Source organism: Miscanthus floridulus, chromosome 8, assembly GCF_019320115.1.
Source record: "Miscanthus floridulus cultivar M001 chromosome 8, ASM1932011v1, whole genome shotgun sequence".
Lineage (NCBI taxonomy): Eukaryota > Viridiplantae > Streptophyta > Magnoliopsida > Poales > Poaceae > Miscanthus > Miscanthus floridulus.
The window spans coordinates 3,048,046-3,076,015 of record NC_089587.1 but is presented as its reverse complement, the minus strand read 5'-3'; the positions used below and the strand labels follow the sequence as shown (position 1 = coordinate 3,076,015).

At 54.5% G+C, this 27,970-nt stretch overlaps 2 protein-coding genes across 2 annotated transcripts; both read left to right on the top strand.

The window, feature by feature from the left end:
• Positions 1 to 2,126: 2,126 nt before the first annotated feature.
• On the top strand, positions 2,127 to 3,840 carry LOC136470895 (protein ROH1A-like). Its single transcript, XM_066468627.1, has one exon. It carries the CDS (start codon positions 2,245 to 2,247, stop codon positions 3,535 to 3,537), a length of 1,293 nt encoding a protein of 430 aa, XP_066324724.1. The 5' UTR covers positions 2,127 to 2,244; the 3' UTR covers positions 3,538 to 3,840.
• Positions 3,841 to 7,011: 3,171 nt separating this feature from the next.
• On the top strand, positions 7,012 to 17,411 carry LOC136478517 (uncharacterized). The gene is made up of 3 exons (XM_066476990.1): positions 7,012 to 7,085; positions 7,231 to 8,290; positions 17,184 to 17,411. Exons 1-3 carry the CDS (start codon positions 7,012 to 7,014, stop codon positions 17,409 to 17,411), a joined length of 1,362 nt encoding a protein of 453 aa, XP_066333087.1.
• Positions 17,412 to 27,970: the final 10,559 nt, after the last annotated feature.

Below are 27,970 nucleotides of genomic sequence, written 5' to 3'. Positions count from 1 at the left end.
TTCGAAGGAAAACGACTACTTTCAGACGATATACGGCTTTTCTAGTAATTTTTATTTCTATAACCAACTTCTTTCTAACTTTTCCTTTCTAAAAAAACTTATTTCTAACTTTTAGGTGCTTTAAGGGATGGAGGTTTATTAAAACAAACGATAATGATTAGATTCGGGTGTCCGGACGGACGGACCCACTCGAGCCGCTCACCTGCATCGCAAGAAAAAAGAAAAGAAACCATTGACGCACACTTTGCTTCATATCCGCGGCTACCGTAGATGACACTGCCGCTCCCACCCCCGTCGTCAGTCGACGCTGCTGGCTCCGCATCGTCCGTGTCTCCGCCCTAGCCTCCCCTTCCCCCCCCCTCTCTCTCTCTCTCTCTCTCTCTCTCTCTCTCTCTCTCTCTCTCTCTCTCCCAAAGCGCGGCCACCTCCGCGCGCTGCGCACGGCCGGCCCGGTGGTGCCCCAGCCGTGCGCGCGCAGCCCCGCTGTGGGGTGGCCGCTCACCCGCATCACGAGCCGCGTGCCTCCGCCCCATTTTGCCTCGCTGCTCCTTCCACCGGATCCACTGCGTGGCGAGAGATCCGATGGTTGTGGGGACTGCGACACCGGTTGCAGGGCCTACAGGGGGCTGCGTGTCGAGCCCACGATACCAGCAGCCACGAAGGGGTCCCCGCCGGCCTCGTAGTAGGCGGAGTCCATGTGGTCAATGGTGGCAACAGCGCAGCTACCTCCGGTGAACTCCACACGCATGCAAGCCTCCATTTCGCAAGCAGCAAGGAGATGTCTGCGATGTGCTAAAAATGCATGTTGCAAGCGTATGTTTCAAGTGTTTCAGAGGTATGTTGCGATTTGTTTCAGATGAATGTTGCAAATGTAGATCAGAATGTTGCATATGTTGCAATGGTTGTACACGTATGATGCAAATATTTGTCCCCAATGTTTCATCTGTGTTTTTAGACGTATTGTTGCAAGTGTGTTTATCTGGATGTTGCATACATTTCACACATATGCTGCAAGTATTTTATCTAGATATTGCGTATGTTTGCAATGGTTTCTAAGTGTTTTTGCAAGTGTTTCAGAAACATGTTTCAAGTATTTCAATTGTCTATGTTGCAAGTGTTGTATCTGAATGTTTTAAAAGTAGATCGGTGTTGCACATGTTGCAATGCGCGTGAGAAACGGTGAGGACGCAAGCGGTCCCCGCGTGGGCACGTGAAACCCAGAAGCAGGCGGGGACGTGCTTTTCTTTGCGAGCGCGAGCGTGGATTGCTGGTGCGAGCGCGGTAAACTGCTGCGGCGGGCATCCGGACGCGGGCCTCGGACCAAACGTCCGGGCACTGGTCTACCCTAAGACAAAGGGGGCTATCCCGCACCCTCCACCTCAAATGTTGTTAAGGAAAGGTTTAATTTCACCTTGACCGGCAACCTATGGACAGACTGCTTTATCCATGTACTCCCTCCGTCTAATGAATTAAACAGACATTGCAAAGTATAAGTCTATCCGTTTTGAGTTTGACCAAGCTTATAAAAAGTAATATTAATAATATCAAATAGGTATTATCATAAGATGTGTCATGAAATGTATTTTCCTAGTGCATATATCTGGTGTCATAAATATTGCTAGTTTTTTTCTACAAATGAATTTGGTGAAACTTTATTTTGCATTTTTTCCAAGATGGAGCTAAAATGAATTTCTCGCCAAGATCCGCCACTCCCATAATATCTGTCGCAAAAAAAGGAATAATAAGACACGCAGATAGGAGTATAACAGTTACAGGTAAGTTTGTTATATCTGTCCAAATATATGGGAAAACAAAAGAAGAATTGGAAATAAAATGGAAATGGTCCATTACCCCATCGAGCAGACTGCCGAGTCAGCAGGCGAAACATATACACGTAGACGTAGTGGGAGGCAACCAAGTCAGCCGCCTCCCTTCCATTCCGGCCCCAACGAACCAGTCCACGCCTCTCCCCGCGTCTCCTCCTTCATCTCACTGACACGTGGCGCCCAACAGACCGTGGACCCACGCTGGCAGAGGGGAATGCGAGCCCACCACCGAAGGCCGTCATCGTCGAGGCCGTATAAATGGCGGCCCCGCAGAACTGCAGAAGCCACGGTTCCCCACCATTCCCTCCCCTCCGCTCTTCCTCCCTGTGCCTCCGACCACGACGACTCCGCCTCCCTCTTCCTCCTCATCCTCTTCCCAGAAAGGCAAGGCCCAGGCCCATCCCCGCCGATAAACACCATGGCCGCCGCCGAGCCGCCGCCGCCGTCCGGGATGGGCTTCTTCGGCATGCTGAGCTTCCGCCGCAGCGCCACCGCCGTCGCGTCCTTCGACCCGGCGCAGGACGACGAGCTCCTGGCGCTCGACGCCCTCCAGTCCCACGTCGCCGACCGCCTCAACGCGCTCTCCGCGCACGCCACCCCGGGCGCCCCGCTCCTCTCCCTCCCGTTCCTCTCCAAGCTCCTCGACGCCGTCGTGTCCTCCGACGCCGCCTTCCGCGGCGTGCTCGCGCTGACCCCCGTCGCCGCCGCGCTCGCCAGGCCCCCCGCCGACCGCCTCGCCGCCGACCTCCTCGACCGCGCCGTCAAGACGCTCGACGTCCTCAACGCGGCGTCCCTCACGCTCGCCTCGCTCCGGGCCGCGCACCGCGCCGCGCTCGCCGCCGCGTCCTGCCTCCTCCTCGCGCCGTCGCTTCACACCGCGCACCTCGCCCGCGCGCGCAGGGCCATCGCCAGGCTCTTCCCCGCCGACGACTCCGCCTCCGCCAAGGCCTGCGGCGGCTACGGCGGGTCCGTGGCCTCGCCCTCCTCGCGCACCATGCGCGCGCGCTCCTTCAGCGTCTCCAAGAACTGGTCCGCGGGGCGACACATGAACGCGATGGCGGCGCACCTCGCGCCGCCGCCGCAGTCGTCGCCCGCCGCGGCGGCCGCGGGGGTGGGGTGCGGGCTCGGACTGGCGCTCTACACCATGAGCTCGGTCCTCGTCTTCGCCATGTGGGCGCTGGTCGGCGCCGTGCCGTGCCAGGACCGGGCGTCCGCGGCCAGCAACCCCCCCGTCGCGCCGCCCAAGCAAGCGCAGTGGGCGGCGCCCATGTCCGCGCTGCAGGAGCGGATCGCGGAGGAGTGGAGGCGCAAGGAAAAGAAGGGGTCTTGCTCCGGCTCCGCGCCCACGGCGGGGCTCCTCGCGGAGATGCAGGCCGTGGAGCGCGCCGCGCGCGAGCTCAACAGCGTGCTGGAGGAGATCGCCGAGGAAGAGGACGAGGAGAAGGACGAGGAGCGGCGGCGGCAGGGGATCGTGGGCGAGGAGCGCGCGCGGGACGTGACGGAGCGCGCCGAGGAGCTGGCGGCGGCGTGCCGGGCGCTCGAGGACGGGCTCGCGCCGCTGGAGCGGCAGGTGCGCGCGGTGTTCCACCGCGTCGTCGCCTGCCGCGCGGAGGTCGTCCGCTGTATGGACCTCAGCGCGCGCGCCGGCACCGCCAATGCCGCCGCTGCGTCCGCGTCAGGCGTGCCGCCGCAGCACCAGTACTCCTTCTGAGGCGGGCGGCGTTCGTCGACGAATTGCTTGCTTGCTTGCTTGCTTTGGGGATCACAAATTATTCTTCCCCCATTGCCCTGTACTGTACCATTCTTTGATTTGTACTGCTGCCACCTGCCAGGGTGCCAGTAAAAATGCCTCTCTTGTTTCTCATGTCCTGTAGATGAAGAGCCTGTATGTAAAACTAACATCTTGTTGGATTAGTTTGTGTGTGTTTTAATTTAATTGTTGTGAATGCTGAAGAGCATAGCAGAAGAGATTGTCCGTTGCTGTATGAGCAAGAGCTAGCATAGCCTTTGTGAATTCTTGTGTTTCCTCGTCGAATCTTGACTAGTTTCTTCTTCTGATTCTCATCTCCCCAACAACTAACTGTAAAGCAATCCACAACTGGACCAGCTGCAAGTTGCGGTTGACCTCGCTCCTCCCCTCCGCACCGGCCGTGTGCTTTGCTGACTGAATCTTACACCCAATTCAGTCATTCATTCGTTCATTTATTCAGAGGGGGCAACTACAACTACTAATTACTACCAAAGCTACTATATATCCTGTTGCTTTTTGTCTTTACACCCAATTCAGTCATTCGTTCATTCAGAGGGGCAACTACTGAATATGAATTCGAGCTTTTTTTTTACTGAAGCTACTATATAGTATGCTGTTGCTTTTCGCGTGCAAAGAGGCAGTCGTTGGTGCTGCAAGTGCAAATGACATCGAATCAAAGGGTTGACTCCGGAGGTTGAGGATCGGCCTGCACCTAACACTGCACTGACCAAGATTTCCATGGGCAGGGCAGACTCTCTGAACCTGAAGACAGATGTGCAGGCCATCAAGGGGGCAGCATCGGCTGAGCTGGTCATAGCTGTAAGTGAGACGACGGAGACCTCGTCACTTTGTCACCACTCATCTCCTCTCTATGTGCAGACTAATTCAACTCACTTGTCCCTACTTGCCGGTGCAGGCCGGATATTGTAAATTACAGCAATCTAATAACTATTGTAGGATATGACTAACCTGTGCTGTACTATCTGCTACCTAAATTCTATTCTACTACTAGTAAAGAAAAGATGATTTTTTTCTTGCTCATTTTCAAAAGGGAGGAGGAACTGGATGGATGCTGTGCTAGGCTGCTAGGTGCTGCTACTACTTGCTAGCTAGCAGGGAATAGAATCTCCCAATTCTATTGCTGTCCATTATGATATGACGAAAAAGTTGAGTCCAAATGTCAAATGGATGCAATGGAATCTGATTTGACACAAAGGAATTGGGATTTTTCGATTCTTTGAGGGTGCCCTTCATTGTCATTACTTGTCCTGAATTTGGTGGCTCTCTCACAAAAAAATGAGCTTTTAACGTATTTGCAACAAATCAAATCAGTGCAGTGAGAGACAGCCTGTACACAGGAGGGAGCGTCTGTTTTCACCTCTTGAGTGACTGAGTGAGTGGCTCAGGTTTACAGTTTACTATGGGTGCTTTTCATCTCTCCTTTTGGGTCGGTTGACCTTCTCTTTATCACAAAGCTTATCAAAAGCTTCCTTCTGTATTCATATATGCCATTTCATATTTCAGAGGTATATTTCTACACCCTGAGTCAAGCCTTCTATTTTGCAGGCTAGGTAACAAGCATACAGATGCACTTCTGCTAAAAAGACGAACAGCCAGCTTAGCAGTGACAATGATACTTTGAAGCACCAAAAGCAACAAGGAATGAACTCTTCAAGTTGTTGAATGTCCTTTCCATCATTGTCAATGCAAGAGCGCTTGAAGCCTGTATGTCACTCATCTTTCCATCACATGTACCATGATGTCTCATATGCAGACATGCAGTAGATAATTCCTGTGATCGTTAGGTGCATTTGGTTCCAGGGTGATGCATTGATGTGCTTAGCTAATACCAAGGACTAAAGTGTGTGAAGTCAGACTCTATATGAGTTGCACTTGCACAAACCAGCTTTAATCTGCTGTTTGGAAACACTGCCCTTCAATTTATTTATTTTTCAATTTCTTTTTAGTATCCGAGATATGTTTTCTTTACACGCAGGGGAGGAGAGCTGCGTGTCGTTTCATTGATAGATAGAAAAAAATGGTCTGATTACAAGCTGATTCCATGGCTGGGGTTAGTATTTTTGCATGAACGCGCCCATTGAACAATCTATACAGCCCCTACAAGTTGGTTGCCTATGCAGCTTGCTCTAGCAGCACACGCAGGGCCTTCGCGCCCGCCAAAGTCCAGAAATGTGCCTGCTCACTTGCCTCTTTGGAGCACTACCGAGACTGTCACTCCAACAAACACACACCGATTTCTATGTTTCCATAGGGTCCACGGTAGGAGGATCATCAGGGAGTTGAGGCCCTTTCGCACCACCTTTGGAGCCCTTCGTGTCGCCTCGTGCCACCATCTTGGAAAAGAGTCATCGTGTGGACCTGGTGCCATTGCTTGCAGGCCGAACTTGCCTAGGGCAGCGAACCAAACTTGGCGGGAGAAGACGCAAGTTGAAAGGAGGTGCTCGATGTCTTCCTCCTCCTTATGGTCGCATAGCGGCCAGCAGGGCTGGTACGGCAAGCCTTGGCGTGCCAACTTGTCCACTGTCCAACATCTGTCTAACCACAGGAAGAACTTGCAGCGAAGCGGTGCCCAAGACATCCACAGTCAGTTTGCAGGGCTCAAAAGATGTGTGGAGCCGACAAAGAAACGTCGATAACCAGATTGAGCGGAGTAAAACTCATTTAACTTCCCCCAATTACGAAGCAGCAAGGTAACTTCTGAAATCATTGGCAAACAGTTTTGTCCAACTTTTGGCAAACAATTTAACTTCTCCCAATTACAGAAGGCAATGTTTCAGAGGGCATAACAGATGCTTCTGAAACTGAATGTATAAGGGATTATGGTTACTTCAACAGATTATTACTTATCATATCTTAATATCTGAAACTTTAAGTAATTGCTCAAAATCTTCTCCCATCTCCCTTAAATGAGGAGATTCAACCCCTCTATCAATTTAAAATGTGTTGATAATGTTTTGGAGAAGAAAAGGAAAGGCTAAGCTACCAATAATAGGAGATTCACTTATATAAACTTTTAGGAGATTGATGATAGGTAATTTGTTGGAGACGCTCTAACACGCTCTTCATTTCTGCTTGTGAAGAAAATGCTACACAACATGATTAAATAATCACTGTAAATATTGGCCTTTTATCTATTTATAACCCATCGTATGGTGTTTGTTTGTTTGTTTGATTGATTGACAAGAAGTAAAGAACCCATGCCATGTTGTTAAGACCCTCTAGCTATGTATGGTAATGATGATGCACGTATGCATGGAGCGGTGCTTCAAATCATCACGGCGGTGAAATCCCGCCCCTCCGCCATGTCCAACACGGCGGATGCGCCACACCATCCACCTTCAGCTGCCATGGAGCTAATGTCTGGCTACGATGCGTGCACGGAGCGGACGACGATGAAGTCAAGCACTTCCGCCAATGCCGTTTACCGGCGGGCGCCAACTCCAGCTCAGCTCCCACATCATCGACTCGGCGTGGTGGATGGCGAGCGAGTAGTCGAGGCACATGCGCCGAAAGGCATCATCTTGATCTCCTGGCTGCCGGTGATGTCCCAAGTACACAATTGTCCCAAGTAAAAATTCTCACTACACTAAATATGTAAACACATGAAACTATATTTCATAATGAATTCACAAGCCCACGGGATGACCTAGCAGGCGCCCCTGGCCACCCCCGACCCGCCGCCCTCCCGGCGCCGGCGGCCCCTCCCTCCTCCCCCGCCCCTTTCCCTTCCCCCTCGCTACCCTCTCCTGCTTTCTCCGAGCTCGCTGTTGCCGCTGGGGCATGCGATGCGCGCCCAACGCCGCCGCTCGGGTCGCCGGCCCCTCCGCCGCCGGGGGCCGCCGCCGCCTTCCCGACTGCAGGCGGGGCGCCCGGATCTGGCGCACCCCAGCCTCCCCCGCCGCCAGGGCCGGGCTCCGCTGCCGCCGTGGCCAAAGCCGCCCGCCGCCACTCTTACTCGTCGTCACCAGTCCCGGCCCCCTACAACCATGACGCCGGCTGCCACAGCGTTGGCGCGAGTGGATCTAGCTACGGTCGGATGACCGACCCCCCACCCAGCTCCCGTCGCGCCCCTGCGAGCGAACCCACCCCGCCCCCTGTTCCGGCGCTCACGGCCGCGGTCTCCACCGGTGCTAGGGGGTGCGCGACGATGCCGGCGTCCTCCTCCAGCGCTCCACCACCCTATGCCGACGCCTCTCCGTCGCCGGGGACGGGAAATGCATCCGCGGGGTTTGGATCTGGGGCTCCCCGTCCGCTGCGGGCTCCGCCAGAGACGCCGCCGCCGCCGCCGGGTGCCACCACCTCCGAGCCCAAACCCGCCGCCGTACCTGCCACGGTTGGAGGGTTGGTGAACGAGACGATGGTCGTCGTCAAGGACGTCCTGGATGATGAGGACGAGGAGGAGGATGTGGTTGAGGACGAGGAGGAGGAGGATGCGGCACGCTCGGGTAGGCCCTCGCCGTCCTCCCTCACCGCGAATGCCCCACCCTTCTTCCCCGCCCATCGGCTAGCTGGGAGGAGCAAGTTCCGGCGTTGGGAGGATAACCCCGGTGCGGGCAGCTCCGACGACGAACTCGCCTCTTCTGCCGCGCGCTCGTCGTACCTGGACGCTACTCGCAGGGCTCTCCGGGCCACGCCTCCACCGCCGGCTGGGGCTCCGGACGCTGCGCAGAGCGCTGTGGAGGGAACCCATCCGGTGCCTGCAAGGGGGAAGCGGCGTCGTCGGTGCAGGACCGCTGCGCCCAACGGCCGAGGGACTCAACCGCGCAGCGTCGCCTAGGTTCGCAGCCAACGGCGAGAGTTCCGGTGCACCAACGACTCGGTCCGCGGCGTACGGCGCCCGTGCTTGACACGTCTCGGCGACCCCATCGAAGGCCCAACGTCGACGCCGACGGATTCCAGCTTGTCGAGCGTCGTCGTCTTCGGCGCTCCCCGAGGAGTACAACAACCAAACGCCACCGCCCCGTCCTGCCGGAGCTCGTGGGTCGCTGCTTCAACTGCCTCGCGCACGACCACATCGCTGCTCAGTGTCGTTCCCCGATCCACTGCCTACGCTGTCGAGGTACCGGCCATCATGCCAGGGCATGCAAGAGTGCTCATTCGCCAGCAGGCAAGCGAGGCCCGTCGCCGTCGGTGGCGCGTCGCCCCAGCCGGAGTGCCTTTAGGGCACGTCGCCCTGATGGTCCGGCGCGACCCAGACTGCCAGAATGTCACGCCGCGACAGGTCCGACGCCCACAATGTTGCTGTGTCGTGTGCTGCGGTCGACCACGCCGTCATCATTAGCAGCACCACAACAGCAGCCGGCCGGTTTCACCACCTCTGGGTGTCGTTGATAACTGTCCCAAGGTCGAGGTCTACGTCGTCTAGAGGAACGTGGAGCTCGCAGCGTCTAGAGCGGGCCCCCTGTCCTCGTCGCACTCGTTGGTGGAGACCAGCTAGCAGTCACGTCGGAGGAGCTCTAGACTCACCTTTTCTCGAGGTTCCGTGTGTCTGTGGGCATGACTGGGGTCTATGCTTGGCTCGGGGGCTCCTTTGCGCGCAAGTGTCAGCAGGACGGCCACTCTAGTGTCGCTATACAGGGAGGCGGGCAAGCGGTGCACCCTAAGCCTGAGCTCGCAGTGGACCGTTGCTCGGAGGGTCAGCGTTGGGACTTCGATCCCATGTTGGTTGAGGTGGCGGCATGTCTGGCCAAAAGGCCACTTCGGGCAGGTCTCACGAGCTAAGCCGTGTCGGAGGCGGACCTATGCCAGCCGGTCTCGACTTCGCCCAGGGAAGTGGAGATGCTGGGCGCGCCGAGGGACTCCTCGAGCGATGACGACGCGGGTAGGCCAGCGTCGTCGGGGACTGTGGAAACGCTAGAGGTGCGGCTTTGCCTTCCGTTGTAGATGTCCCTCATCCCCGAACCGCCTAGGCTGCGTAGGCCAAGGACGTCGGTCTGCGTTCAGTCGCTACGGTGTAGTCAACACCTGGCGGCGAAGCCACGCAAGGCGGACTCCATCAAGCAGGCTTAGTGCGTGCTCATGCAGAAGCTGGGAGTCGTAGCAAGCTCACCCATCGTCGACTCTGAGAGTTTTGCGCAAGTACAAATCTACCTTCTAGGCACCGTTATCGGCCTCTAAGCAGGAGGCGCTTCAGCTTCTTTTCGATGGGGATTTTGACCCATTGGCCATGAACTTCGATATGGTCGGGATGGACGAGGTTTGATGTGTATCCTTGTTTTAGTCGCATAATTGTATCTCGTGTAATCACAACCACGTGCGAGTAGTGTGAGAGGTGTGGGTTATGGGTTTCGGTAATATTTGGATTACTGTAACTTGACAGTTTTGTAATAAACTTTCTACTCCTGTTTAATGAAAAACGTGCTAAGACATGATCTCGAAAAAAATAATGAATTTAATTATCCATATTTAGTCATTAATAATATAAATATTGTTATTATTTTAAGTTGGTCGAATCTAAGATAGTTCGACATAAGGTAAAACTAGGCTGTCATTTTTTTTAACACACACGCAGAGAGAGAGAGTATGGGGGTGATTGGTTCTTTATACGCTCCTAAAATTCATGTCACATCAAATGTTTAGATGCTAATAAAGAGCATTAAATATAGATTAATTACAAAATCAATTATATAGATGGAGGCTAATTTGTGAGACGAATTTTTTAAGTCTAATTAATCCGTTATTAGCATATGTTTACTGTAGCGCCCATTGTCAAATCATTGACTAATTAGGCTTAAAAGATTCGCCTTGTAAATTAGTCGTAAGTTGTGCAATTAGTTTTGTAATTAGTCTATATTTAATACTTTATGCATGTGTTAAACATTCGATGTGATAGAAATTTTAGGAGCTCTCGTAGAAACCAATCAGGCCTGCTACTTTATCATGTGCTGCCTAGTAATAAGTGAAGGCAGTGTTTTTTAGGAAAGTGAAGGCAAGTAATGCGGCCACAAACAAATTTGTCGTCGCCGAATCATATCACCTGTACCCATCCATGCCCAACCTGCTCTCTCGGCCCCTAGTCAAATTCGCAGGCCCACTTGCTCTGTCTCTATAGATGCCGCTACGGCCCAAGTGCCACGTGAATTCCGAGTTTAGACTTTAGAATCCAGGTATATTTTTTTAAAAAAAAATCCACCGTTTCTCTCTTTGTTTTATTTTAATTTTTATTTGTTTGTTTTCTTTCTTCCCATGGAGGGTTACATTTTTATTTTATTTTCTCTTCTTTTATATTTTTTCTTTTCTCTTATGTTAACTAATTTATATCTCCGAGTTTTGAAATATACTTTGATTTTTTTATTTGTTTCCCATACTTTTGCTTATTTCCATTGTGGGACATTTTTCCCATAATAAAGATATAAAGTCCTGAATTTTGGGATGCAACCGTTTTGTCTCTGTGGGGGATATGACTCCCGATATCCATAGGACAAGACATGGGCCGCACCACCAGGGAGGTCCAACCCAAAAGATCAAGGCCTACGGTGCTCGGCTCTGGTCGGCGTGCACCGCAAGACAATCAGAAGAATCTTGAAGATAGAGAATGATCTGTTCGGGTATGATAGATGTTGTATTCCTTGTAAATACTTACCATATAGTCGAATATATCTAGATTTAACCGACTTGTAACCATGTCCCTAAGACTATATAAGGCGGGCAGGGACCCCCTCAAAATCATCTCATTAATACAAACCAACAGAGCACAGGACGTAGGGTTTTACGTCACATCAACGGCATGAACCTGTATAAATCTTGTGTCTCTGTTACCATCTAGTTCCTAATCACGTGCAACTCTGCCGATCAATCTACCTTCATGGGATACCCCTCGAAGGACTGTCGAGTATCTTTTGTCGACAGTTGGCGCGTCAGGTAGGGGTGTGTGTGTTGATCCATGACGAACGAGATGGATCTCAAAATCAACGTCAACATCACCCGTGGCGCAACTTGTTGTGAATTCGCGGCAACAAATTTTGATACATGGAGTCAAGCGGCAGATCCTGTTCGACACACACGGCTCTGCGTCCTCTAGCAACCCGATTAATCAGGCTTGGCATCGGCGGCAAGATATGGTGGATTTTCCTTGTCGATCTATGTCTGGTTCGATGCATCATCAACCGTGGCTCCAGGCTGCGGAGTTCGGAGTACTCGGCGGCACCACGTGTGCATCAGCTGACAAGATCCCGAGGCAAATAATCAAGACGTGTCTTATGTGGAGCAGCAATGCATGCATATACATGTATGCCATTCATGGGGAGACTCTCCATCAGCTGATCGTGCAACGCCTCCGCTTGACCCAAACAAAGCTAAGTCAATCTTTAATTTTTAATCTACAATATTCTATGATATAATATGTATCTGGATGTCTACATATACATATGATTATTTCAGGAATTCAACTGCGTTCATCATCACGGCTGCATGCACAAGTGGCTAGCAAGCCAGGCACGCCCGCGATGATCCACAGTGCCATGCAAGCTAAAGATAGCCAAGGTCTCCGTCTGGCTCGCATATCTCCGTGAGGCATGCAAGCTGAGGTGCCTCGTGGACGAAGATGCAACCGCCTCGTCACGATCGTAAACCACTTCATCGACGGCATCATCGACAAGCCGATTCCGCCCGCTGAGTTCGACTACTTCGACTCCGATTAGAGAGAACTCCGAGAAGTCGCCGCCCGAGCCATTTGAGCCGCTAAGCGAGCCGCCCGAGTCATCGAAAAGCTCGAGGGCCGGACAACGTCATACGTCACCGATCAGACGTTTTGACTAAAGCTAATGTCGGTGTTTCGTACAAGCACCGGCAAGTAAATTTATAGTAATACGTGTTAGGCTCGGATGGTGCGCTAAAGAACACAAGATTTATATTGGTTCGGGCCGAATGTCCCTACGTCCAGTTTGCTGCTGCTCGTGTTATTAGCACCGTGAACGGTCTGTAGTAAGGGGTACAAACGATCGAGAGAGGGACTGGTCCCAAGTCTCTGATGGAAGGGTTGAAAGGTGGTCAAGAGCTTCGTAGCCGCTTGACTGTGTGTATGAGTGCATCGTATTGTTCGGTCTTCAGAGTCTGTCCCTCTGATGGAGGAAGCGCATCCCCTTTTATAGAGGAAGGGGGTGGCTTTTACAAGGGCGAGGGTTTAGGATGTATATTCTACTTAGTCTTGTGGCTCACGCCTACCCAATCCTCCTCCTTCATTCTGGTGAGTGCGAAGGACGATAAGCACCTACAATACTGTTGATGTCTCTGTAGAATGTCAGGTTGATTACAGAATGCTGCCCCTGCCAGGGTGTGGCCCGTAGTACTATGGTTTTGACTTATTGGCCTCTCCCAGCCTTGCTCCACACGCCTTCTGGTTCCTATGAGTCTTCGTCAGAGGGACGAGGGGTCGGGGTCCGAAGCGATGACGTGGTCAAGGCCTTCTGACTTGGCGGACCTGAGGGGTCGGGAAGCGGGTGCCGCTCCCTTGGATCCATAGTATGGTGACTGAATGTCCATCATGCGTGGAGATATTAAGTCCTTTTCTGGAGCATAGCGGTTGTCGTATATCTTCGTCGGGTTGGGGCAAGGAGCATGCACCCGTACAGCCTTTCGGGCTCTGCGGCGCCCGAAAGGGTCTAAAGTACCTGTCCTGTCATCCCCTGGCAGGCGTAGGGTATGGTCCTTGGAGCCACGGTTGACCCGAACGTCTTGTCTTGCCCTGCACTTATCATCTTGAGGGAATGGGGAGAAGTTGTCAGGGAGGATGAATCCAATCTTTAGATATGGAGTAGGGTGAGACTCGTTCCTTGCCGTCGGGCGAAATGGAGACCAATTCCTATCTCTCGGGTGAGACCGACCTTGCCCCTCTAGGGTCGGGCAAGGCAGAACCTATCCCTCAGCCCTCGGGCGAGACCGAGCCCGCCTTCAAGGCATCGGGCGAGACGGAGTTTATCCCTTGGCCCTCGGGCGAGACCGAGCCTGTCCCAATGGCGTCGGGCGAGACGGAGATTAACCTTGAGCCCTCGGGCGAGGCAGAGTTATCTCCCAAAGGCGTCGGGCGAGGCGGAACCAAACTCCTGTCTCCTGAACAAGGGATGAAACGGTGCCCTTATGTGTCTAGAAGTTTTTCACGTTCGATGGTTATTGGTTCCACCTTCTGGGGTACCCCGGTATTAGGTCCCCGACAGTAGCCCCCGAGCCTCTAGGTGATTTGAGTAGAACCGCCTGGAGGGTGTTTTTTTTTACTTCGTCGAAGTTACTTCGCTAGAGGGTGCGCGTGAGCGCACCCGATGGGTGTAGCCCCCGAGCCCCCGGGTGATTCGAGTAGAGTCGCCCGGGGGGTTGTATCGGTCCCTTCGCGGGTAAGGCTGAAGGACTTAGTTTTTTATTAACTGGATGTTTTTCTGAGTGGGTCGTGGCATCCCATTTGCTGGGAACTGATTCGGGGCTGATCTAACTGGTGCTTCTGCCCTTGATTTTGGATCGTTCATGGATCCTTTCTTAGTTGGGCCGGCCGGTGAACTTCTGGGCCCTAGGTGGGCCAAAGAGAAAAGAACAGGCCTTCGTGGCTTGCGTTTCCCAGGTGGGTAGAGAGTCCGGATTCACCTGGGGAAGGCGAACCGTCCGCCAAGATTTTTGGGGTGAGAGGATAGGGACTGCGGGCGCGTGTCCCGCGACGTGACGCGGTGGCGCGCGTGGTAGGCCCAGAGATCGAGGCAGACAGTTGCCCTTCTCGCGTCCATCGCCCCCTATAAAACCATGGGGTTCGCCCCTAAGGTTCCGTATTTCGCTCCCCTACCTTTGCATTCTGAAACATCCGCCGCCAATCGTCCCAGCCTCCCGCGCCCACATCACCACCATTGACCGGCTTGCGTTCGTTTTGCAGCCGCCATCAAGCTCATGCCTGCCCTTCCCCCCTACTACTTTAATGGAGTTGTGAGGCATATCAAGCATCACCTCCCGGCGTTTGGAGGGCCTCGCCCACCGTGGCCTTCTCCGCCCACTGTCCGCCGTCCAGGAGTGGTTGCTACCTGGCGACGAGGGTGAGCCGGTGCCGCCTGAAGGGTATGTCATCTCTTTTGCCATCTTCCATGAGCGGGGATTCGGGGTACCCACGCATAGATTCCTTCAGGGGCTGTTGGATTACTATGAGGTAGAGCTGCAGCATCTAACTCCCAATGGGATTTAGCACATGGCAGCGTTTGTTGCCCTGTGCGAGGGTTTCCTAGGGATCGATCCCCATTTTGATCTGTGGCGGTATTTCTTTAACATTAGTCTGTCAAAGAGGAAGATTGGGGGGAAGGATGTGAACGCGCCGATGGGATGTGCCAGCATTCATCTGCGCCATACCCGGTCGAAGGGTTACCCATACATGCGTCTGGCGACATCCAACAAGGGATGGCACTCGCAGTGGTTTTATGTTAGGGATGATGCGAGTGCCACCCTACCAAATTATACTGGACGTCTTATTGTGGACGTTCCGGAGTCGTGGGGCTGGGGCGTCCAGTCCAAAGACAAGAAACACATCTCCAACCTTCTTTCCGCCCTCCAAGCCCTAAAGGGTCGGGGTGTAAAGAGGACAGGGATTATTGGTGCCTACCACGCTAGGAGGGTGGCGCCCCTAATGGCGCGTGTGCTTCCCCTGCATCGGATGATGCCTGGGATATCGTTCGAGGGGATGGTGCTCGTTGACGAGGCGCTCCCTTACTCGGAAGTGGCACAGCGCATCAAGGAGGCGACGGAGCCGACGAAGGATTCTGTAGGCAGGGTCCTCGACATTGTGTATCCGGTGCCCGGACACCCTCCAATGCGGCCAGAGCCTGGATTCTTTGAATTCGTAAGCCCTCTTCTCCCGTGCTCTTTTCTTTTTTCCTAGATCTCCATTTTTTAACACTTGCTTTATGACGTTGGGACCAGCCGAGGGGGCTAGTCTTCAAGGACAGTCCGGTTCCACTACCGAAGGACAAGGTCGTGGCGGCGGCAAATCGACTCATGGTCGAGCGGGACAAGAAAGCAAGGGAGGAGATGAAGAAGGCGAAACGACTGAAGTAGGAGGCACGGGATCGGGGAGAGGACATGAGCAGTGAGGACGACGATGATGACGACGACGACGACGACGAGGTAGCCGTCGGCGTGGATTGGGGCGTCCTGGAGGACGAGGACACGCTGACAAGTGGCCACCCATCCGTGCAGGGGCCCTTCCCTTTCCACATGGAGGGAAGTGAATCGATGAGGTCAGTGGAGGCCGGTGAGTCCGCCGCTTCGCACGGCATGCCGGCCGAGGACCGGTGGACGGGGGAGGGCGGGCTTGCTGCCGCCAACCCCGAGGCGACGATGGAGGGGAGCAGCTCTGGTGCTGCACTCCATGAGACGATGGAGGGGGACGGCTCTGGTGCCGCGCCCGACGAGACGATGGAGGGGAGCGATTCTGGTGCCGCGCCCGACGAGATGAACCCCCCTGCCCCAGAGCAGGGGGCAGGCTTGAAACGGTCCCGCCCAGATGAGTCGGGGCAGGGATCTGGGGATCTGTCCCCAAAACACTTCCGTCGGCCGAGGACGTCAACGTAAGTTGCTGATTCCCCTGTTTTCATCCTTTTTCCATTTCTATTTTGACTCTAATGGTTATTACCTTTGTGCAGGTTCTTGCGGATGGGTCACCCCCTGGGGCTAGCGCCCAAGAAGAGTCTCGCCCTTCAAGCGGGACAGACGGCGTCGCCTGGGGTCACCCCCGTTTCAGGCAGGAGTGGTGCCGATGTCGGGGCCGCGTTGGTCAATCCGACGGCGCCTGTGGTGGCTCCCACGCCCGCGGAGGTTACTAAGCGAGCGGCCTCCTCTGTGGCGGACATGGAAAAGCCGGCCGAGGGGCACATACCGCCGGTGGAGGTGGTCATGACCACACCAAGCCAGGATCAGCCAAGCGTGGTCGTAGTCGCGCCCAAGGGCGTAATGCAATCCGCGCCACCAGAGGCCTAGGTGGATCCATCCGTGGCACTCGAAGTGGCCCAGACGGAGAAGGGTCCAGCTGGAGGGTCCTCGAGTGCGGCGGTGGTGCCACACAGGGTTAGGAGGGAGCCGCCCCCAGCCCCTTTGTCGGGAGGAAGCCGCTTCCCTACACGGGGGGAGCCGCCGCTCCAGTGGATGGCCGCTCAGGACCCGACGTCGGCTCTTTTCTCGCTCGATGATCATTCCGAGAGCATGGAGCGGGAGGGTCTTGACATTGGGATCTCGACCATGCTGAACACCCTGGATCAGGCCAGAGGAGCCCTCCGTGAGATCGTTATCCCTACCACTCAGGTATTTTCTAGGCTTTCTTATTTCTTCGTATGTTTTTGTGTTTTCGTATTTCTGATACTAGTCTTCTTCCTCCTCAGGTTCTTGTTGCTCGTAGCCGGAATAAATCCCAATTCCTCCACGAGCAGAAGGCGAAGTGGGATCGCCTCTCCGAGGAGGCCCGGCTGCGAGCAGACATGGCTGCCCAGCTTGCTACCGCCTAGGAGCGGGAGGCCCAGGCGCGTCAGGACGTGGAGGAGGCCCACGGGATGTTCGAGGATCTGTCGGCGAGGTCTAAACTGGATGGAGAGGAGATTGCCAGGCTCCAAAAAGAGCAAGATGAGCTGCTGCAGAGGAATGCCGTGGCCAATGAGAAGGCCGGCGAAGTCCTGAAGGAGCTGGAGATGGAGCGGGAACTCCGTCGGGAGGCCGAGAGTAGGGCCACGGCCCTCCAGCAGAAGATGGATGAGGACATCGAGGTGGTCTGCTCTCTCCAGGCGGAGCTTGGTGACGCGGTGAACCGAAGGTTGAGTGCTGAAAATGCCTCCATCAAGCTGGAAAAAGAGGCTGCCTATGCATGAAGGGCCCTTCAGGTTGAGAGCAATGAGCACGATCTTCTATAGGCTGCGGTCGGGGTGGTCCTTAATGCCCTGAATGTGATGGAGCCGGTGGAGACCAGCCCGCTCGCGGCTTGTGTCGCAGGTATCACGGCTCGGGTGGGCCAGCTTGAGGAGAGTGCCTTTCACGCCAGGATTACCCAGGCCTTCACCGTCGCCCACGCTCATTATGAGAAGGAAATCAACCTGAAGGTGATGAGCGAAGGCTTCCCGTCCACCTACGAGGATGAAGAGCTAGAGGAAATGGAGAAGATGGTTGCTCCCCTTGCAAAAAACCTGGCAGACAATCTGAAAGAGATGGTTCTCCCTCCGCGGGAGTAATTAGTCGAACAATTTTGAGAACAACTTATATGTAATATGTGGACAAGTGTCGGTATTTTTCAAGTCTGGACGCTTTTCGTGATTTTGCGTCGTAATTTCGTTTTGTTTGATTTTTTACGATCTTACCACTCTGTTCCCCTGAATTATGCCGCTGGTCATGATGTGAGGAGATTGTTCCAAAAGAAAGAAAGGAGGTAGCTGTACCTTAACCAGCCCCTGAGTAAGGTCCGACCCCCTGCATTTGCTAGGGTCGAGGGTTACTGGAGATCGGAACTGTGGTTTTGGTGACAGGGTCGACGAAGTCCATGGATGTCATCGCAATATTCCCCGCCCTGTCTTCCAACAGAAATCCCCGACCGAGGACTCTATGGGCTCGGCAAGGTGGGGCCTTCGAACCTGTGTCCCTGTATTGATTGGCTCGAGCCCCCGAGCCTTGTTAGGGTCTGATATGGTTTGGCCGTTATTCACGTGTTACCCCATCCTTAATTTTTGCAATTGGAGGGGCTGAGTAAACGACACTTGCCTCGATGGCTCGTGTATCGCACTCAATGAGCTCACTAACGGGTACGTTTGTGTGGAATCCGGGTCCATCATTTGCTGATGGGGTCGGTAGAGCCCTCTGGTGGCACTCCACAACTTCTTAACCCACCTCCCGGCAGATGCCCGAGTCGTTCGATACGCTCAGGCGACCCGATGGCCTCTCCTTGATGGAGATTCTGTGGGTTTGGCTCGGGGTTAGAATCAAACGAGAAAAGGTTGAGATGTCCCTGTCCGCTTCTAAGCGGGGTCGGGCAGGGCCGCTGGGGCTTGTCTCAGTTTTTTCTCCCTGGCTCTGTTCGGCACGAGGCGGCCTCGAGCCCTTCGCGGGCTGGCCTTCGAACCTCGGCCTATTGCCGCCCATATCGAATGAGGCGACGGCCGTTTTGTGATGTGACACGAAGCGTTGGGATGTCTTATATATGTATAATATAATTGAAATGAAGGCGGGGTCGGTAACGTTACCTTGGCGGTATGTTCGTGTGGGGTTCGGGCCCCGACGATGGGGTTGGAGTAACCTGCATAAGAATTGCTATTCTTTGTTTTTCGTATCTCGGTGATGGTCCGAGCCGTTCAATTGACTTGGGCAGCCTGACAGCTTCTCCCATGGGGGAGATTCTGTAGGCGGACCCCTCCGAATCCTTATTGCGAAGGCAGGCGTCGAAGCTGGAGATGCGGGGGGTGTTTGAGTATGATTTTTCTGGTGAACAAAAACACCGTAGCTACCGAGGCGTAGGGTCTGCTAGTTCGTCCAGTTTTACTCAAAGTTTTGTGCCCGTATGTCGCGCCCTTAGTTTCAAGCGTACGGAGGGGTCGGGTGAGGAGGATGTCTAGACTGGTTGACATCCTCGGCAGCCCCCGAGTGATGTTCATGTCCCTATCGTCTGACGGGGTCGGAAGCTCGAGAATGAATTTTAACGCGTAAAGTAAGAAGGTAGAGATGCTTATCTTTCTTTGGACGTTCGTTCATCGTCTCTCCTGGGCTGAATGGCCAGCCCAGGAGATCTGTTAGGGCTTTGCTTCGCAGAGGTCCTGTCATCGGATCGTCCCGTGGTCCTGCTTGGGGAGACGAAGGGTTGTCTGCCCACATGGGTGCCTTAATTACCGCGTCCAGAATGGGTCAGTGGCAGGCCATACCCGAGCAGTGTCCAGTTTGACCGGGGGGGACGCCTCATCGACCGGGGCGCGTCCCGTCAGTTCCGGCGTGTCCCCTCAGGTATCAATCAACATTGATTTTGTATTTAAAGGGGAGAAGGGAGAGGGGTATTCATCCAACCTTTCACCTTTCCTTAGCTGTAGTGGCTCTTCTTTAAATAGGGAGGGGGAGGGGAGTTCTCATCCTACCTCATCTTCTGCCTCTGAGCCGCTATCTCTCCTTCTTCTTCCTTTCCGCCGAATGCATCCGTGCGTTGTGGCGGTTCCTGAGTGAGGAAGAGTAATGCCCGAGAGAGAGAAAACTTACAAATCCGTTCGTGAATCTAGAGCGTGATGTCGAGCCGAAGGTCATCCAACGAAAATGAGATGGTGTATGCTACCCTTGGTGAAGAGTCGCTGCTGCCGAAGGAGAAGGGGCGCTGGGGGGCGCCGTGCGTCGTCGACTTCGCCGTCGTTCGCCGTGCTCCTCCTTTGGTGGGAGGGGTTCCCTGCCCTGACGCCGTTGTCAGGGTTGTGGCCGGCGATGATGGTGTAGTCCCTAGACGCCCTGGCGGAGACGTCACTATCGGGGTCACGGTCATCGACGATGGCGTAGTCCCTAGATGCCCAGGCAAAGACGTCGCTATCGGGGTCGCGGTCATCGACGATGGCATAGTCCCCAGACGCCCCGGTAGAGGCGTTGTAGATGACAGTGCCTTCGAGGATCCTGCGAAGCGGCGGAATGTCGTCGATGGAGAGCGTGGCACGGTAATCGGGGTAGACGAGCTGGCCCGTGTACACGCCCTGGACGTCGCCGATGGAGAGCGTGGCACGGCGGCCGTGGTAATACTTGTAGTAAGCTAAGCAGAGACTGTAATCGAATTATTTTTATGGGGGAAGCCCCCGAGTAAACAGTCCTGAATTTACAAGTATATTAGTCCTTTTTGTGATGAAATCACTTTGTAAGTGGTGAATTTGTGCGAAAAATGAACAAATCTTCATCCATTGCCTATGGCAGGTAGTTCAATAACTTTCTCTCTTTTTGTAGAAACGGTCTTAGTGTCCTCCGACCCTTCTCACAATCTAAGTCGTAAGAAACTAAGAACGTGGGTGAACCAATTCTGACATGAGCCGGTGAGCAAAGAGGTTGCAGCCACTGGGGCGTGGGTCTCCCGCAGTCCTACTAGTTGTATTCAGAATTTGTTCTCAAAATCTTAGCCCTTAGGATTTATTTATGAGAAGAATGGAAAGCTTAGCGAATGTTTGCAAATATAACACAGGAGCTTTTTGCAAGCGTAATAGTTGTATTACATATGCCACATGTTATGTCCACATGCCGGCCCCCGAGTGAGGTCTGACCCCTCGTGATTTGCAGGGGTCAGAAGTCACTAAGGATCGGGGTTTTATTATGATAAAAACTGATAAGGAAGAGTGTATACTTATTTTAAGGATAAAAATGGCGTAGCTGCTCAATGTTCTAGGCATTGGTGAAGACCTCGCCGTTGATGGTTTTCAACCGGTAGGCGCCTGGGTGAAGTACTTCCGCGACGACGTAGGGTCCTTCCTAGGGCGGGGAGAGTTTGTGGCGGTCCTTGTTGCTCTGCACAAGACAGAGGACGAGGTCTCCGACGGTGAAGGCTCGACCCCGCACCCGTCGGCTGTGGTATCGCCGCAATGCTTGCTGGTACTTAGCTGAACGGAGGAGGGTGACGTCGCGGGCTTCATCCAGCTGGTCCATGGCGTCTTGGCGAGATGCCTCGGCTCCCTATTCGTCGTATGCTCTGATTCTTGGTGCTCTATAGTCGAGGTCTATTAGGAGAATGGCCTCGGAACCGTGGACCATGAAGAAAGGTGTGTAGCCAGTGGCCCGACTAGGAGTTGTCCTCAGGCTCCAGAGCACAGTCGGGAGCTCAGCGAGCTAGCGCGCGCCAAACTTGTTCAACCGGTTGAAAATTCTGGGTTTGAGGCCTTGAAGAAGCATACCGTTTGCGCGCTCGACCTGCCCGTTCGTCCGGGGGTGCGCGATGGCTGCCCAATCGATCCGGACGTGTTGTTCATCACAGAATCGAATGTATTTCCTACCGGTGAATTGTGTGCCATTGTCTGTGATGATGGAGTTCGGTACTCCAAAGCGATGGATGATGTCGAGGAAGAACAGCACAGCTTGCTCAGATTTGATCGTGGATATTGGTCGAGCTTCAATCCATTTTGTAAACTTGTCTATGGTGACAAGCAGGTGGGTAAAGCCCCCGGGCGCCTTTTTGAGTGGCCCAACCAGGTTGAGTCCCCAGACCACGAAGGGCCACGTGATGGGGATCATCTAGAGAGCCTGGGCCAGGAGGTGTGTTTGCCGAGCGTAGTACTGGCACCCTTCGCAGGTGCGTACAATTTGCTCGGCATCGGCTACCATGGTGGGCCAGTAGAAACCTTGTCGGAATGCATTCCCAACCAAGGTTCTTGGTGCGGCATGATGACCGCATACTCCACCGTGGATGTCGCCCAGCAGGAGTTTTCCCTGTTCACCAGGGATACAGAGTTGTAGAATTCCGATGTGACTTCGTTTGTAGAGTTCGCCCTCTACAAGAACAAAGGACTTGGCGTGTCGTGCGAGCCGTCGGGCTTCCGTCTTGTCTGCCGGTAGTATGTCGCGGAGGAGGTAGTCGAGGTAAAGCGTTCTCTAGTCATCGGGAGGGTCGGACTCCACTGCTGGGTCCTCTCCAAGCTCCATGACCTTGGGGTCGAGCGAAGCAGTTGGCGGATCGGCCCTGGGGGTCGGACTAGAAGGGCCATCGTTGGCTTGTTCCAGCCCCACGTAACGTACCAAGGGTTTGTGTTGATCACTGGCAAAGACACCTATTGGGACTGGCTCTCGGCCGGATGCTGCTTTTGTGAGCGTGTCGGCCGCTTCGTTGAGGCGCCTAGGGATGTGATTGAGTTTGAGGCCGTCGAATTTGTCCTCCAGACGTCGGACCTCTTGACAATATGCCTCCATCTTGGCGTCGTGGCAGCACGACTCTTTCATGACCTGGTTGATGACCAGCTGAGAGTCGCCCCTAACGTCGAGGCATCGGATGCCCAGCTCGATGGCGATTCGTAGGCCGTTGATGAGCGCTTCGTATTCTACAGTATTGTTTGATGAGGGGAAATGAAGCCAAACCATGTACCTCATGTGGACCCCGAGGGGGGATACAAAGACTAGTCCTGCTCCGAAGCCCTTCTTCATTAGCGATCCATCAAAGTACATTGTCCAGTACTCTTGATTGACGGCTGCTGGTGGCATCTGGACCTCGGTCCACTCCACGATGAAGTCAGCTAGTGTCTGAGATTTGATCACCGTTCGGGGGGCATAAGAAATGCCCTGATCCATCAGCTTGAGTGCCCACTTTGTGGTTCTTCCCGTAGCGTCATGGCTACGAACGACCTCGCCGAGGGGGAACGATGTCACTACTGTCACGGGGTGCAACTCGAAGTAGTGGTGTAGCTTCCTTTTGGTGATGAGGACGGTGTAGAGGAGTTTCTGGATTTGGGAGTAGCAGGTTTTGGAGTCGGTTAACACCTCGCTGATGAAATATACAGGGCGCTGCACCCTGAAGGCGTGCCCCTCTTCCTCTCGCTCTACTATTAAGGTGGAGCTGACCACTTGGGTGGTGGCCGATATATACAGTAGGAGAGATTCTCCATCGTATGGAGGAACTAGGACCGGTAGCTTAGTTAAAAATCATTTAACCATGTCAAGCGCCTCCTGAGCCTCGGCTGACCACTCGAAGCGGTCAGTTTTCTTCAGGAGTCGATAAAGGGGGAGTCCTCGTTCGCCGAGGCGTGAAATGAATCGGCTGAGGGCGGCAAGGCACCCTGTGATCCGCTGAACCCCCTTTATGTTTTGGATCGGGCCCATCCTTGTGATGGCTGATATTTTCTCTGGGTTGGCTTTGATGCCACGCTCGGAGATGATGAAGCCGAGCAGCATGCCCCTCGGGACCCCGAAAACACATTTTTCGGGATTGAGTTTGATGCCGTTTGCCCAGAGTTTTGCAAAGGTTCGTTTAAGGTCGGCGACAAGGTGGTCAGCTCGCTTGGATTTGACTACGATGTCGTCGACATAGGCCTCAACGGTTCGCCCAATGAGGTCTCCGAAGCAATTAAGCATACAGCGCTGGTACGTTGCCCTAGCATTCTTCAGACCGAACGACATTGAAATGTAGCAAAACGATCCGAAGGGCGTGATAAAAGATGTCGCGAGCTGGTCGGACTCTTTCATCGCAATTTGATGGTAGCTGGAGTATGCGTCAAGGAAGCAGAGGGTTTCGCACCCCGAGGTGGAATTGACTATTTGGTCTATTCGTGGTAAAGGAAACGGATCCTTTGGACATGCTTTGTTGAGGCCGGTATAATCGACACACATTCTCCATTTCCCGCTCTTTTTTCAGACAAGAACAGGATTTGCTAACCACTCTAGGTGGTATACTTCCTTAATGAATCCTGCGGCCAGTAGTTTGGCTATCTCCTCACCGATGGCCCTGCGTTTCTCCTCGTCGAAGCGGCGTAGGCATTGTTTCACCGGCTTGGAGCCCGGGAGGATTTGGAGAGTATGCTCGGCGACCTCCCTCGGGATGCCCAGCATATTCGAGGGTTTCCACGCAAAGATGTCCTTGTTGGCACGGAGGAAGTCAACAAGCGCGCTTTCCTATTCGGAGGAGAGCATGGTCCCGATACGGACTTTTTTGCCCTCGGAGCTACTGGGATCCAAGAGGATGTCCTTGGAGCCTTCTGCCGATTCGAACGATCCGGACGACTTCTTTGCATCGGGTGTCCCTTCAAGGACCTCCTCCCTGAGGGTGGCAAGCTCTTCGGATGCGATGACTGTGGATGTGTGTCCGCAGCATTCGACCTCGCACTCGTAAGCGCGCTGGAAGGAGGTGCTGATGGTGATGACCCCATGAGGACCCGGCATCTTCAGCTTCAGGTACATGTAATTGGGTACGGCCATGAACTTTGCGTAGCATGGTCGCCCCAGGATGGCGTGGAAAGTCCCCGGGAACCCCACTACATCGAAGGTGAGGGTCTCAGTCCGGTAATTGGACCAATCCCCAAAAGTGACGGGCAGGTCGATCTGCCCCAGTGGCACGGCTTGCATTCCAGGCACGATGCCATGGAAAGGTGCTCGGATGGGACAGAGGTGCGTTCGGTCGACGCCCATCTCATCGAGCGTCTTGGCGTACATGATGTTGAGGCCGCTGCCCCCATCCATCAGTACCTTGGTGAGCCGCTTTGGACCGACGATCGGGTCGACGACAAGCGGATACCTTCCCGGGTGTAGGATGGCATCCGGATGGTCGGTCCGGTCGAAGGTTATGGCGGATTCCGACCACCGGAGAAAGGCTGGCATGGCCGGTCTGGCGGTATAGACCTCACGACGTGCGACCTTCTGGCGGCGCCTAGAGTCGTAGGCCGTTGATCCTCTGAAGATCATGAGGGCACCGGTCGGCGTTGGGAAGGTGTCGTCCTTCTCCTCCATGTCGTCAGTGGTGGGAATAGGCACCTTCTCCTGCTCCCCTTTGTTAAGGCCCCCGGCCAAGTATTTGCGCATGAGGCCGCAATCCTTGTATAGATGCTTGGCTGGGAAGGTGTGGTTTGGGCATGGCCCCTCAAGCATTTTCTCAAAGTGGTTCGGAGTGCCTTCCGCAGGCTTCCGACCACCTTTGCGGTCGGCAGCGGATACGAGCGGGTTGTCGCGCCGTTGCTTCTTTTTTTTCTTTTTGGCGGGACGGTTGGAGGCGCCTTCGCCGGCGTCCTTGTCCTGCCTCATCTTTCTATCGGAGTGATCAAAGATGGCTCTGACCGCCTCCTCTCTAGAGGCGTAACTGGTGGCGATGTCTAGGAGTTCCTTGGTAGTTTGCGGGCCCCTGCATCCTAACTTGTGGACCAGGGATTCACAGGTTGTTCCAGACAGAAAGGCTCCTATCACGTCGGCGTTGGCGACGTTAGGGAGCTCGTTGCACTGTCGAGAGAAGCGCCGAATGTACCCACGAATGGTTTCATCGGTCTTCTGGCGGTAGTTTTTGAGGTCCCATGGGTTTCTAGGGCGTTTGTACGTGCCCTGAAAGTTACCCACGAAGATCTCCATCAGATCCGCCCAACTCTGAATAGCATTGGACGGTAGGTGCTCCAGCCATGCTCGCGTCGAGTCGGCCAAGAACAGTGGGAGATTGCGAATAATGAAATTGTCATTACTCGCACCACCGGCCTGACATGTAAGCCAATAGTCTTCGAGCCAAAGCCCGGGATTTGTTTCGCCAGAATATTTAGGGATGTTGGTAGGTGGTCGATACCTTAGGGGGAACGCAGCATTGAGGATGTGTCGGCCGAAGGCCTAAGGGCCTGGCAGGCCAGGGCTCGGGCTTCGGTCCTCGTTGCTGTCGTAGCGCCCGCCACGTCGGGGATGATAGCCGCAGCGTGCTGCTTCTCCATCGTCGCCGTGGGCACATCTCCAAGCGTCGATGATGCTGCATACGTCGCGGCCATGGCCGAGGCATTGCTGTACTGGGACGACAGAGGGCTACCCGCCAGCTAGTGGTGTTTGGTGTACGGATGCGTCCTTGGTGGGACGCACTGAGGGCACGCGCTGGCTGGTGTTGGGTTCACGTCGTCGAGACAACGAACTTTCCGCCTGCTGCGCCGCTGCACACTCGAGCAACGTGCGAATCTCCCGGCGAGCGTGGCGATCCTCGGACGTCGCGGCCTCCGGAAGGCCATGCAGCAAGGCGGTTGCTGTGGCGATGTTCTGGCTGGCTCGGGCAAAGTGAGGAAGGGCTCCATCGTTGGTGAGGATCCTTTGATGTACGGTACAGGCCGTGGCGCGTGCCCCCCCCGTCTTTGCGGCGTTCAATCTCGCGATTGATGTCCGCGTATTCCCGGACGAGCCCTTGCCCGGCCTCATCGATCTCTTGCTGACGGGCCCTCAGCTGCTCCATCCTTAGGCGAGGTGGGGCTGTCATCTCTTCCCTGGATCTGTTGTCAGGGTTGTTTGTAGGGGTGACCTCTTCCCTGGAGGCGCTTTCGATGTGACCTTCGAGGGTCTGCGTCATGAAGCACTCCTGAGAAGGGTGGTGGCTCCCCCTACTAGAATCCAAGCTAGAGAACGATCTCGACTCCTCGTTGAGGAGCTCGTAGAGGGTCTTCGTATTCCGCTCAATCGCCCCCACGAACTCGATGTCCATGGGTGATTGAACCATACGTAGCGCTAGAAGGCGGGCAGCGGTCGCCACAGCGTTGCGGAGACCGAACGGAAATGCTGTCGGGGCGCTCTGTACGGACCCTTCCGGACATAGGGTGGCGTTGTGAGAGGCCTCCTTTGATGACGGGACTCCCCGGGAGTTGCCCGGTGGGCCCTCAAGCCTAAGACGGCTGAGGTTGATGGAATGGGGAGATGGGGCGGCTGAGTGAGTCAGCGCCAGCTCTTCTCCTAGTGTGATGATGAAATCTAGGTCGCTGAAACACACGTGTGCGCCCGGGGCCCAGGTGATCGCATGGGTGGCCATCTGAGGCCTGATTTGGAACGCGCAAGCCCCCTACCTGGCGTGCCAACTGTCGGTGTTTCATACAAGCACCGGCAAGTAAATTTATAGTAATGTGCGTTAGGCTCGGATGGTGCGCTAAAGGACACAAGATCTATACTGGTTCGGGCCGAATGTCCCTACGTCCAGTTTGCTGCTGCTCGTGTTATTAGCATCGTGAACGGTCTGTAGTAAGGGGTACAAACGATCGAGAGAGGGACTGGTCCCAAGTCTCTGATGGAAGGGTTGAAAGGTGGTCAAGAGCTTCGTAGCTGCTTGACTGTGTGTATGAGTGCGTCGTATTGTTCGGTCTTCAGAGTCCATCCCTCTGATGGAGGAAGCGCATCCCCTTTTATAGAGGAAGGGGTGGCTTTTACAAGGGCGAGGGTTTAGGATGTATATTCTACTTAGTCTTATGGCTCACGCCTACCCAATCCTCCTCCTTCATTCTGGTGAGTGCGAAGGACGATAGGCGCCTATAATACTGTTGATGTCTCTATAGAATGTTAGGTTGATTACAGAATGCTGCCCTGCCAGGGTGTGGGCCATAGTACTGTGGTTTTGACTTATTGGCCTCTCCCAGCCTTGCTCTGCATGCCTTCTAGTTCCTGTGAGTCTTCGTCGGAGGGACGAGGGGTCGGGGTCCGGAGCGACGACGTGGTCAAGGCCTTCTGACTTGGCAGACCTGAGGGGTCGGGAAGTGGGTGCCGCTCCCTTGGGTCCATAGTATGGTGACTGAATGTCCATCGTGCGTGGAGATATTAAGTCCTTTTCTGGAGCGTAGCGGTTGTCGTATATCTTCATCGGGTTGGGGTGAGGAGCACGCACCTGTACAGCCTTTCGGGCTCTGCGGCGCCCGGAAGGGTCTAAAGTACCTGTCCTGTCATCCCCTGGCAGGCGCAGGGTATGGTCTTTGGAGCCATGGTTGACCCGAACGTCTTGTCTTGCCCTGTACTTATCATCTTGAGGGAATGGGGA

Bases quoted from the DNA above. Each gene is read 5' to 3' on its own strand.
- LOC136470895 (XM_066468627.1), top strand. From the start codon at position 2,245: ATGGCCGCCGCCGAGCCGCCGCCGCCGTCCGGGATGGGCTTCTTCGGC.
- LOC136478517 (XM_066476990.1), top strand. From the start codon at position 7,012: ATGCCGTTTACCGGCGGGCGCCAACTCCAGCTCAGCTCCCACATCATC. The intron at 7,086-7,230 runs GTAGTCGAGGCA...TGAATTCACAAG, and splicing joins GCGTGGTGGATGGCGAGCGA to CCCACGGGATGACCTAGCAG. The intron at 8,291-17,183 runs GTGCCTGCAAGG...GAGCTGCTGCAG, and splicing joins CTGTGGAGGGAACCCATCCG to AGGAATGCCGTGGCCAATGA.